Source organism: Stegostoma tigrinum, chromosome 1, assembly GCF_030684315.1.
Source record: "Stegostoma tigrinum isolate sSteTig4 chromosome 1, sSteTig4.hap1, whole genome shotgun sequence".
NCBI classification, from domain to species: Eukaryota; Metazoa; Chordata; class Chondrichthyes; order Orectolobiformes; family Stegostomatidae; genus Stegostoma; species Stegostoma tigrinum.
In genome coordinates, this window is record NC_081354.1 from 43,012,661 (window position 1) to 43,024,986 (window position 12,326).

At 42.9% G+C, this 12,326-nt stretch overlaps 1 protein-coding gene across 8 annotated transcripts in view; it reads left to right on the forward strand.

Moving 5' to 3' along the window:
• Positions 1–12,326, forward strand: part of fstl5 (follistatin-like 5) — a 568,620-nt gene that overhangs the window by 168,177 nt on the left and 388,117 nt on the right. For all 8 annotated transcript variants that reach the window (XM_059645031.1, XM_059645027.1, XM_059645034.1 and 5 more), the window contains one exon: positions 7,679–7,811. In XM_059645031.1, the coding sequence (XP_059501014.1) occupies positions 7,683–7,811 (129 nt within the window). In that variant the 5' untranslated portion in view covers positions 7,679–7,682. The remainder of the gene's footprint in view (positions 1–7,678; positions 7,812–12,326) is intronic.

A 12,326-nucleotide genomic window follows, 5' to 3' on the forward strand; every position in this document is an offset into this window, starting at 1 on the left:
GTGACCTGGAGGCAGAATGAGGTGGGAGCAGTCTAAAACTGACTGTGGAGCTGAGAGGATGCACAGTAAAGTACTCCCCTTTCACATTTACACTTATGTTCTATTAGGGTTATATTAAACGAGAGTGGGGGATTCAGCTCACAAACTTTTTTTGTCAGGAAGGATGTCACTTACACTTTGAAAATGGTACAGAATTGAGGAGGTAACATCAGAGGAAGATGTTGTGAGGGGACTTAGGCTCAGGGAAAGTAGCCCACACTGGGGAGCAGACAGAGGCAATTGTGAGGGGAGTCTAGCTGCAGCCAATGACTGAAAAGGAGAGTATTCACCCAAGAGCTTCCCAAAATCATCACGGAGAGCGGTTGTGAGGGGACTCAGGTTGCTGTCGATGCCACGGAAGAAAAGTCAGCTAACATAAGGAGGTTACTAGTGACAATGGAGAGCATTCACTGAGGGTCCTCAGGCTGTGAATGGCTACTAGATATGAGAGGTGGGTAAACAAAATGGTGGATCAATTTGGAGAGATGGACCATTTTGATGAAGAGACCAAGTTGGATTCTGTACGAATATTTTACTTCATACTTAAAGGTGAACAAAGTAACTAAAGACACAATGGTATCAGAGATAATGGGAACTGCAGATGCTGGAGATTCCAAGATAATAAAATGTGAGGCTGGATGAACACAGCAGGCCAAGCAGCATCTCAGGAGCACAAAAGCTGACGTTTCGGGCCTAGACCCTTCATCAGAGAGCTCTGATGAAGGGTCTAGGCCCGAAACGTCAGCTTTTGTGCTCCTGAGATGCTGCTTGGCCTGCTGTGTTCATCCAGCCTCACATTTTATTATCTAAAGACACAATGGTATTGGTTTTCACGGGTACCTTTCAGAGCAAGACCTTTGTGATTCTAAAGAATCTGGCACAACCAGAGAACCCACAGAGAAAACATACCAAGAGCTAGATGAAGTGTTGGGGAGGTGTTTTGCACCAAAACTGTTGATGATCATGGAACATTTCCACTTTTATAAATGGGTACAGCAGGAAGGAGAGTCATCATCAAATTTGTGGCCACCTTCTAGAGGTTAGCAGAACATTGTGAATTTGCAAGAAGCCTTGCTGCTTGTTTTGTGGCTTCCAAAACACAGCCACCCAATAGAAGCTACTAACAAGGAGAGCTCTGGATTTCAGACAGCTTTTGAAATTGCTACCTCAGTGGAGTTGGCCACCTGTGAAGCAGCACAATTGAGCAACAAGTGGCCAAAACTCAGCAGAGTGCAGTACCAACCATAGAATGCTGCCAATGTGGCAAGAGGGCCACAAGAAGCCAAGTGCTGCAGATGTAAGCAAGTGGGCCATATTGCTTAAAATTGCCAGGTACACCTCAAGTGAGGGGAAAGGGTGTCTGAAGGAGACAATACAGAGGATAAGGCATAAGTTTTGTATATACCAGCCAGGGAGTAGACCAGGAGCCAGTTGCTTCTGCAAGAGAAGCAGATGGCCCAAAGTCAGCAGATTATTGGTTAAGCATCCTATCGGTATAAGGTGAAGCTCATTTTCTGGTTTCCTCCAAACTCCGAAGGGAAGACATTGGATATTGGTGTGCCAGTTCTGACATGGTGACTGCGAAGTTAGTATCAGCGGAAGCTATTTATAGGTAAAATTACAGATAAGGGACCAATGTACTGTACTACCTCTGCATATTAGTGACAAACGACTATCCTGTATTATTCAGACGCTCCTGGTTACAGAATTAACATTAAGTAGGGGTGTGGTTAATCAACCGGTGGACTCAAACAAGTTTGCAAGAGGTTTTTGGACAGGTATAAAGATATCTTCAAGAGAACCCGGGGGTATGAAAGGAGCAGAAATTCAACTTTGGTTTAAGTGGGAGGCTCATCCAAGGAGCCTGAAAGTGTGTGCAGGACTGTATGCCATCTGGACTAAAGTGGAGGCGGTACTGGAACAGCTGGTGAACATGGGAGTATTGAAACCAGTAACCACTTCAATCATTTTGATCTTAAAACCCGATGACACAGTGAAGATTTCTGGTGACTTTAAGGTCATAGTTAACTTAGCCCTCTGTGTGGGTCAAGACCCACTTCCAGTCACTGGACCTTTTTCAGTGCACAGGTTGGAGAAAAGAAATTCTTAAAATGCGTTGCAGATGTCTCAAAGGAGTCGCACTCCCCATCTGATAGTGACGCGTAGTGTAGTGTGCTTCTACAAGCAACTTCCTTTTGGCTTCACATTGCACCAGCTGTATTCCAGAGGGCCGTGGACCAAATTTTAAGTAGATTGCCAGATATCCAGTGTTGTCTGGATGGTATTTTGGTTACTGGATCCTTTGAAGAGGACCATTTGAAAAGCCTAGAAACCCTAAAGGTTACAGAAGTATGGTCTACAAGTTTAAAAGAGAAAAATGCCAGCTTTTAAAAGACTCCATAGAGTATACCTAATTGATAGTGAAGGGACTACATAAGGCACCTAAAAAGATGGAGGCCTACGTGAAGGACCCTGGACCAGCAAATTTATATCAACTGAGGTCATCCTTGGGACATGTTAATTACAATGGTAAGTTTTTATGTCTGATCTGGCAACTGTGCTAAAACCTCTGCATGGTTGCTAGGAGAACCGCAATCCTGGAAATGGACCCAGGATTGTAAGGAGACTTACCAGGAAGCCATGCTTCTCCAACTGTTGGTATCTGACTTCACATATATAGGCTGAAGCATGCCATATAAAGTTCAGAAGTGTTAACTCCTTTCAACCCGAGGTTCCCAATACATTTGGTCTTTGATGCCTTTCCTTTTATAGAGTTGATGCTGCATTGAGGTCACTGAAAAAGACAGGAGAAATATACCCAAATGGAAAAGGAACTGTTGGGCATCATGTCCAATATTAAGAAGTTCACCCATTTGTTTTCTGGCAGGCACTTTGTGCTGATGACAAACCATAGGCCGCTAACCTTCATTCTCTGCCCATATACAGGAATACCATCAATGGTGGCAGCATGCCTGCAGGCATGGGTATTGGCTTTGTCAGCCTACATATGTGAAGTCAGATACCAACAGTTGGAGAAGCATGGCAATATAGATGTTTTAATGTTACCGCTACCAGAAATTAAGGATGTTCCCAACTGGAACTTGAACATTTATCTACTTCTCCAAGAAGACAAGGTATCAGTGTCAATGAGTAAGGTACAGAGTGCTATCTGGAATAATCCAGTCTTGAGCTGAAGGATGGACTTGTTATAGAAACCATTCAGAATTACATCCTTACCTTTCCAGGAGGTGGGAGTTGTCCTTATCAGATGAGTGTTTAATGTGGGGAATGACAGTTGTTATCCCTCCCCTATTAAGAGGAAAGATGTTGGAACATATGCATCAAGGCATGGTGCAAACAAAGGAATTAGAAATATTTTTCAGTGGCCAATTTGGTGGACTTCCTGATTGAGGAAAAAGTGGGATCATGCAAATCCTGGTCATTTGTAAGGAAGGTACAACTTTTTTTTCCCTCTTACACCAGTGGAAGTGGGCTCAATCACCACAGCAGTCATGAAATTAGTATCAATGAAGGCAAGAACGGATCAACTCAATGAAATATTTGCAGAGTTCAGAAACACCAAACCAGTCATGAGTGAACGTAGTCCCTTCATTTCCCTGGTATGTAGCGAATGAGTTAGAAGAATGCCTGCAAAATCACACGGAGTCAGACATGTGCAATTGGATCTTATCTTCCTGTGACAAATGGCCCACAGAGATGTATACAAACTTGAAGTACGCCCTAAAGACTTCACAAAGGGAGGGTACTCAATATGTTCCTCAGCACATACAGGAACATGCCACACCAGGTGGACCAATGCTCACCAGCATCCTTAATGTTCAGTTGGCAGCTGAGACCCAAAATAGACGGGAATGGTGGTAGACCAAAATGAAGAAGCACATATAGTCAGAAGGGTTGGAACCTCAAGGCCAAGAGTATCCCAAGGATGAGAGACAATGTTGGCCTGGAAGCATGCCTCTGTGGAAAATTTGGATACTGGGGCGGTGATGGATCGAACAGGATTATTGCCATATGATGCAGACGAAGGATGATCTGGTCTGGAGGAGACATATGAACTAACTTTTTTTTTGCCATATCTCACCAACAGGGGGATGATCCTCAACTCTGAGCCAGTTCAGATTATGTAAGTGATGTCAATCATGTCATGTCTCCAAGCCAAGGTTGACCATACCTGGGGAGGAGACAATGGCAATGTCACAGGGCAACAACAGCCAATCTAAGAACAAAGAAAATTACAGCACACAGGAACTGACTCTGTAACCCTCTGCTCCTTGCCCATTCGTGTATCTGTCTAGATACATCTTAAATGATGCTATCGTACCTGCCTCTACCACCTCCGCTGGCAACAAATTCCAAGCACGCACCACCCTCTGTGTAAAGAACTTACCACGCATATCTCCCTTAAACTTTTCCCCTCTCTCCTTGAAATTGTGACCCCTAGTAATTGAGTCCCCCACTCTGGGCGGGGGGAGAAAGCTTCTTGCTATCCACCCTGTCTATATATCTCATGATTTTAGTAGACTTCAATCAGGTTCCTCCCCTCAACCTCTGTCTTTCTAATGTAAATAATCCTAATCTACTTAACCTCTCTTCATGGCAAGTGCCCTCCATACCAGGCAACAATCTGGTGAACCTCCTCTGCACCCTCTCAAAAGCATCCACATCCTTTTGGTAATGTGGCGACCAGAACTGTACGCAACATTCCAAATGTGGTCAAGTCAAAACCCTGTACAACTGCAACATGACCTGCCAACTCTTGTACTCAATACCCCATCCGATGAATGGAAGCATGCCATATGCCTTCTTCTCCACTCTATCGACCTGCGTTACCACCTTCAGGGTACAATGGACCTGAACACCCAGATCTCCCTGTGCATCAATTTTCCTCAGGGCATTTCCATTGATTACATTTTCCATTAGGGGTGGCATGATCGCTCAGTGGTTAGCACTACAGCCTCACAGCGCCAGGGACCCGGGTTCGATTCCAGCCTCGGGTAACTGTCTGTGTGGAGTTTGCACATTCTCCTCGTGTCTGTGTGGGTTTCCTCCAGGTGCTCTGGTTTCCTCCCACTGTCCAAAGATGTGCAGGCTAGGTGGATTGTCCGTAGTGTTCAGGGGTGTGTGGGTTACAGGGGGATGGGCCAGGGTGGGATGCTTCAAGGGTTGGTGTGGACTTTTTGGGCCAGAGGGCCTGTTTCCACACTGTAGGGAATCTAATCACATAGTTCAGTCTTGAAATGGATCTTCCAAAATGCATCACCTCGCATTTGTCTGGACTGAACTCCATCTGCCATTTCCCCACCCAATTCTCCAATCTGTCTACATTCTGCCACATTCTCCAACAGTCCCCTTCACTATCTGCTACTCCAAAAATCTTAGTGTCATCTGCAAAATTGCTAATCAGACCATCTAAACCTTCCTCCAGATGATTTATGTATATCACAAACAACAGTGGTCCCAATACAGATCCCCATGCGACTTCAGTTTCTCCATCAGCCTACCATGGGGAACCTTATTAAACGCCTTACTGAAGCCCATGTATATGACATCTATAGCCCTTCCTTCATCTATCAACTTTGAGGAAGTGACAAAGAATTCTATCAAGTTGGTAAGAAATGACCTTCCCTGCACAAAACCATGTTGCCTATCACCTAAATAAGCCCATTTCTTCCAAATGTAAACAAATCCTATCCCTCAGCATCTTCTCCAGCCGCTTTCTCACCATTGATGTCAGGCTCACCAGTCTATAATTACCTGGATTATCCTTGCTGCCCTTCTTAAACAAGGGGACAGCATTTGCAATTCTCTAGTCCTCCGGGACCTCAATCAGAGATAGATGTATCTGCAAAACAACAGGAGCTTCTGGAAGCCCAGGAGACTGCACTGGAAAAGGTTCCTGAGATGTCTGTCCTCTATGAATTGCCATCCTTAGAGACTGATCATCTTCATACAGACCATGCAAGGGTTGTTTTCACGTCCTTTTTTGTAAACATTCCTGATGATTATACATGTTAGTTATAATGCCTGCCTAATAGTAATAATTTTTAAGGGGGTGTCTTGAAATAAAGAGAAAGAGAAGAGTATTATATACGTTGTTGAGTACATATTGCTCCTTTTAAGGGAGTGGGTCAGGTGACCCACAGGTAGGAGCTAGGAGAGACAGTTAAAAGCTGATAGTGGAGCTAATAGGATGCACAATAAAATATTTGTTTAAGTTTTCCCTCTGTCTACCCTTTTGGGGTGACATGGTGGCTCAGTGTTTAGCACTTCAGCCTCACAGTGCCAGGGACCTGGGTTCAATTCCCGCCTCGCGCGACTGTCTGTGTGGAGTTTGCACATCCTCCCCATGTCTGCGTGGACTTCCTCCGGGTACTCCGGCTTCCTCCCACAGTCCAAAGATGTGCAGGTTAGGTGGATTGGCCATGCTAAATTGTCCATAGTGTTCAGGGAGTGCGTGGGTTATAGGGGGATGGGTCTGGGTGGGATGCTTCAAGGGGCAGTGTGGACTTGTTGGGCTGAAGGGCCTGTTTCCACACTGTAGGGAATCTAATCTAATCTGTCATAATTTGCTAACTCTGTATTAAGTTTCCTGCAGTCGTTTGGCCCAAGAACAACAATACCAGCTTCTGCAATTTTTTTTTTCTGTGGCTTGCGATATTGTCCATTTCCTGCTGTGCCTTTGGCATACAGTAGGCTCAACAGTGCTACATTTGGCTGTTTCAAAACATTAGTAGCATGCAATTCTACCCAACAGTTATTGTAATAATTGGCTAATTGTAAGGTTTTTGATGGGTTACTCAGGGAAGTTTGGCGGTCACTAAAAAAGGAGCCTGAAGTTGAGGCAGTGATTGAGGACTTATGACAGTGTGAGAGAGAGCGCAAGAGAGATAACAAAAATAGATTTAGTGTTTAGAGTGCTGCACTTAGCTGTGCTGCAGTGGAGGCTTGAACAGATTCTGTGTAGGAGAAAGGAGCCAAAAGATGCTGATTGACTCAGCAGTTAGAACTTAGGAAAGAGTTCAATGAATTGTAGCCAGTTAAGCATTGCAGTCAGGATGCAGACGATGTCTTGCAAAGCTGAGAAAATGGCTGCCTACTAGGGTAAGATGTGAGGAACTTGCAATAAGCCTGCAAGCATTAATGCTTCGCTGCAGCTGAGACTGATGGTTGAAAACTCGTGCAGAATTTGCTTAATGTCGCTGAGCAAGACTGGAGCTTGGTGGGTGGGGGCAGAAGTGGGGTATGGGAGGGAGGAGATGGAGGAGGTTCCTGAGGCAGAAATGGCTTGGTAAGGCTGCTGTCATTTAAAAGCTGTTGTAATGCTTGTGAATAAGTACTAGAGCACAATATCAAAACCTTCGGGGCATAGAATCCGGAAAGGAAGGTGATGGTCTAGTACAGGATTTTTAACAAGCTGAAATCCCAGTCCATTCTGGGAAATATCTGCATCCTCTCAAGAACTGCCATATCCTCCTCCTTTTAAAGGTTTAAGCACAGATTCCCTGCTTTTACAATCAACGCCTCTATTTATGATAGGTATTCACTTCATAACTGACTCTTGTGCAAGTGTTTGTGTTAAATTATTGACTTTTTATTATCTTGTCTGTTTCACCCATAGATCAATGATGACACCAGACTCATGGTCAGTATTTTTATTACTTAGCAATATCTTACTGAATGCAGAGGGATGGCCGACTAAAGAAGGATATGATCCAAAACATTATCTGCCTTTAGTGCGTTTGCGACATAAGGTACTTCTTGCATTACGTTTTTAATTATTGTTTGTTCAATGCAGTTTTTCTGTGCTAAAGTTAATCTTCTGTTCAAAAAGAATTTAGAAGACCATGAATTGATAGTATTCTGTGTATTAGATGAAATATTGTTCTAAACTGTACAGTTGATAAATTTACACCATTATACAATAAGACACTGGATTGACATCCTTCCCATAGTTGTAATGATTATGAAATTTTACATCCTCAAGTGGTATTGATTCATTAAAATAAATACTTTTCCTTCAGTGTAAAAGAAGGCAGACCATTGAGCTGCACAAAATATCATTTGCCAGTTTATTTTTCAATATAGTATGGAAATTAATAATAGTTTCACGTTTCTGTCAGGGAATGAATTGGGCCCAGAATTAATGGAAAATCCCATTGTATTGCTACTCAGTGACATTACAAATTTAGCTATTTTTCACATGAAACCTGATGTTATCGTGATTTGTCATGCCACGTATAGTTATCTTGTAACTACCTTTGGTTCTGAAAATGGCTTCAACGTGCCCATTAGTGCAAATACCAGACATGGCATGCATGTGGGGAAAACCTCCTGTACAAAACCTTGAGACTACAAAAGCATGGAAGAGTATATCTTTCAGATACATAATCATAAAAGTATGCAGCAAAATAGTTAAAGAAGAAACCCAACATCTTAAAATGCTGAGCCAAATTCCAAGCAAAATGCATAACCCCTTAAGTCTCGTGGCCAGATTTGTAGCATGGAAAGATCATACCAAGTGATGGTGACATTATCCCAAAAAACATTAAAATTGAATTCAAGTTGAAGGCACAAAGTGAATTATTTAATTCTGAGTGAGCCGGTCTTGGTTCAATGTGTAAATGACTTAAAAGTGTGATAAGACCAATTTCTGATTTGTCATATGAATCCAGACTTGAGACTGATTGCGAAATAAATTAAATCCAGGAACAAACGCAAAAATAAAATATTGCAGGTGTTGGAAATGAAATCATGAAATGTTGCAAACTCTTAAGCATCTGTGGGAAAAAAATTATTATTTTTCACGTCAATCACCTTTTAGCAAAACTGATTTTCAGAAAATACCAACCTTCTCTAATACTAAATTCACTGCAAAGTAGTAATTAAAAAGTGAGGCCATGAATCTGAGAGAAGACACCAGGTCAATGAGAATATAATCAAATAGAATGAATGCTTGAAGGTTTATTAACTTTAGGTGCTTCACAGAACAGAAATCAGCAGTTATATCTAAATCAATTAATTTGAGTTTCTATGGTCTTTTCCTCACTTTTTTTCATTTGTTTAAAAAATGCGGACAGGAAAGCACCTGCTCCTCCAGTCGGCATGTCCTACATTGTTTGTTGTTTTTTCCACCCCCACGCACACAAAGCCACAATCTCCTGAGAGAGATAAAAGCAAATAAAATCCCAGAGGAATTGGAAGGGAAAGGTACAGAGAGATTTTTCTCTAATCACCTTAGGTATCATAATTGGTTTAAGATATTCGACTGGTCCTGTCTCACAGATTTGTGTCTTGGACACAAGGCTCAAGATCTCTTTCAAAAAGGTCCAGTGCCTACTGAAAGGAAATCTGCAAATTTGCATCCATCTCCTGGTCTATTGCCCTCACCAACCTTCCTGGTCACTTCATCAAAGAACAAATTTGTAAGGCGTGATCTCCCATGCATAAAGCCATGCTGACTACTCCTAATCAAACCCTGTCTTCCCAAATGCATGTCTATCTTATCCCTTAGAATCTTCTCAAATAACTTGCCTATCACAGATGTTAGGCTTACTAGTCTACAATTTCCAGGTTTCTGTTTGCAGCCTTTTTTGCTCAACACTCACTTACCCTCCAGTCTTCTGGGACCTCACCTGTGGCTAACAATGATGCAAATATATCAGTTGGGGTCCCCCTAATTTCTTCTCTAGCCTCTTGCGGGATTCTTGGACATATGATCAGGATCAGGAGATTTATCCATCTTTATACATTCTAATACTTCCAATACCTCCATGACTGTGATAATGGACTGTTCCCAAGATATTGCCACTAACTTTCCCCAGTTTTCATGTCTTTCTCCACAATAAGCACAGGAGAAATATTCATTGAGGACCTCCCTCATCTCCTCCAGTTCCACACATACATGTCCACTTTGGTCCTTGAAGGGTCCTCTTTTCTCTCTAGCTATTATTTTTCCTTTAGGGTGAATCCAAAGAGAATCTTTAATGTTCTTAGCCAAAACTATCTTATGCCTTTTCTGCCCTCCTGATTTCCTTCTTCAGTAAACTCCAGTATCCCCTATATACCTCCAGGGATTCCCTTGATCTCAGCTGCCTGTTCCTGAGCGATGTTTTTTTTTTCTGGTCATAGCCTCAAGATCTCTTGTCATCCAGGGTTCAGTATTCCTGCAACCTTGTCCTTCACCCTCACAGGAACATTATAGACCTTGAACTCTAGCTGTCACACTTGTAAAGGTTACAGGAGGTCCCTTTGTCTACAAACAAACATACTCCAATGAACCCTTCAGAGGTAGCGAGAACTGCATATGCTGGAGTCAGAGTCAATACAATGTGGAGCTGGAGGAACACAGCAGGTCAGGCAACATCCAATGTGCAGGAAAGTGCCGACTTGAAATAATGACTCTCCTGCTCCACTGATGCTCTAGTGAACACCTGCAAGGTCCTGCCTAATTCCATCAAAAGTTTCCCCAAACAGTATCTAAAATGGTATGCTTGTTTGAGGGGAATGGCCACAGAAAATTCCTGCACTCTTTGCCTACTCCCTTTTGCCTTTCCTGGTGGTCACCCAGCCACTCTCTCTGCCTAAACCTTGGATGTGACCACCTCAACTAGAACTCTTATCTATGATGTACTCAGCATCTTGGATGATCCTGAAGGCATCCAGTTCCAGCTAGAGCTCCAGCTCCCTAATAAAATTTCCCAGGAGCTGCAGCTTGGTACACATCCTACAGATGTAGTCATCAGGGATGATGGATGTTACCCTGAGTTCCCAAATTTGCAGGAGTAGCTTACACCGCCCTAACTGTCATCATAAATGCTCTAGACTAAAGAGGAAAGTTAATAGGACTTTAGAACATAACATTACAGTGCAGCGCAGGTCCTGCAGCCCTTGATGGTTTCACAGGTTGGCGGACAATCTGAAACCCATCTAAGCTACCCTATTCCGTTATCATTCATGTGTTTATCCAACGACCAGTTAAGTGCCCTTAAAGTTGCCGAGTCTACTATTGTTGCAGTGAGGGCATTCCATGCCCTTACTACTCTCTGCAAAAAGAATCTACCTCTGACATCTGATACATATCTATCACCCCTCAATTTAAAGCTATGTCCCCTCGTGCTAGCCATGATCATACGAGGAAAAAGGCTCTCACTGTCCACCCTATCTAATCCTCTGATCATCTTGTATGCCTCTATCAAGTCACCTCTTAACCTTCTTCTCTCTTAACGAAAACAGCCTCAAGTCCCTCAGCCTTTCCTCATAAGACCTTCCCTCCATACCAGGCAACATCCTTGAAAATCTCCTCTGTACCCTTTCCAATGCTTCCACATCCTTCCTATAATGTGGTGTCCAGAACTGTATGCAATGCTCCAAGTGTGGCTGCACCAGAGTTTTATACAGCTGCAACATGACCTCATGACCCTGAAACTCAATCCCTTTTCCAATAAAACCTAAACTTTATGTGACCTTATCTTTTCTGTTTGCTGAGCCAATATCTAATTTCTTCACTCAGCTATCAGCAAATTTTCAATAGCATATGCTTCTTCCCAGAGGAAGACAAGCAAAGAACACTACAGTGATATAATATTTAGGGTTTGTATGCTACTTTGTGCTAGGCCTACAACAGTCCACTCTCTAGGGCTCAGGTTCAGGCTCATCCTGTTCTTACTGCCCAACACAGGGCTGTTGCTGGATGATCCATTTCTTAGTGCAGGTGACTGCTCCCAAGATCTAATATATGCACCAAAGTGATGCCTGTCCCTCTCTATCACCCTCTGGTGTCAATTTAAGACTGCGATGAGGAGCAATTTCTTTGAAGTTTGAGAGTCTTTGGGACTTTTTGCCACAGAGCTTTGGGGAAGAGTTCTTGTGTATACTAAGGCTGAGGTAGATAAATTCTTAATCAGTGGGGGAACCGAGGGTTGTGGAGATAGGGCAAGAAAATGGATGTGAGGAATGCCAAGTCATGATCCTATTCAATGGAGGAACCGGCTCCAGGTGTTAACTGGCCTACTCCTGTTCATATTTCTTACAGTCTTAAAATGTTGGGAGGTAGCTAGCCATTCTAACTGACCATTTAACCTTGAGCTACTGCCTTTTACTGTGACTGAGAGACTGAATAATTAGTGTGGCAACTGCTCTGAGGCTGCAGTAAAGAAGAAGATTAGAGATCTGAAGTTCTCAAGAAGCAAAAGGGCACCTCCATAAATCATATGGCTGCTACTATTGAGCATCCAACAGTGTACTTTTGTACACTTAAGTAATTTTTT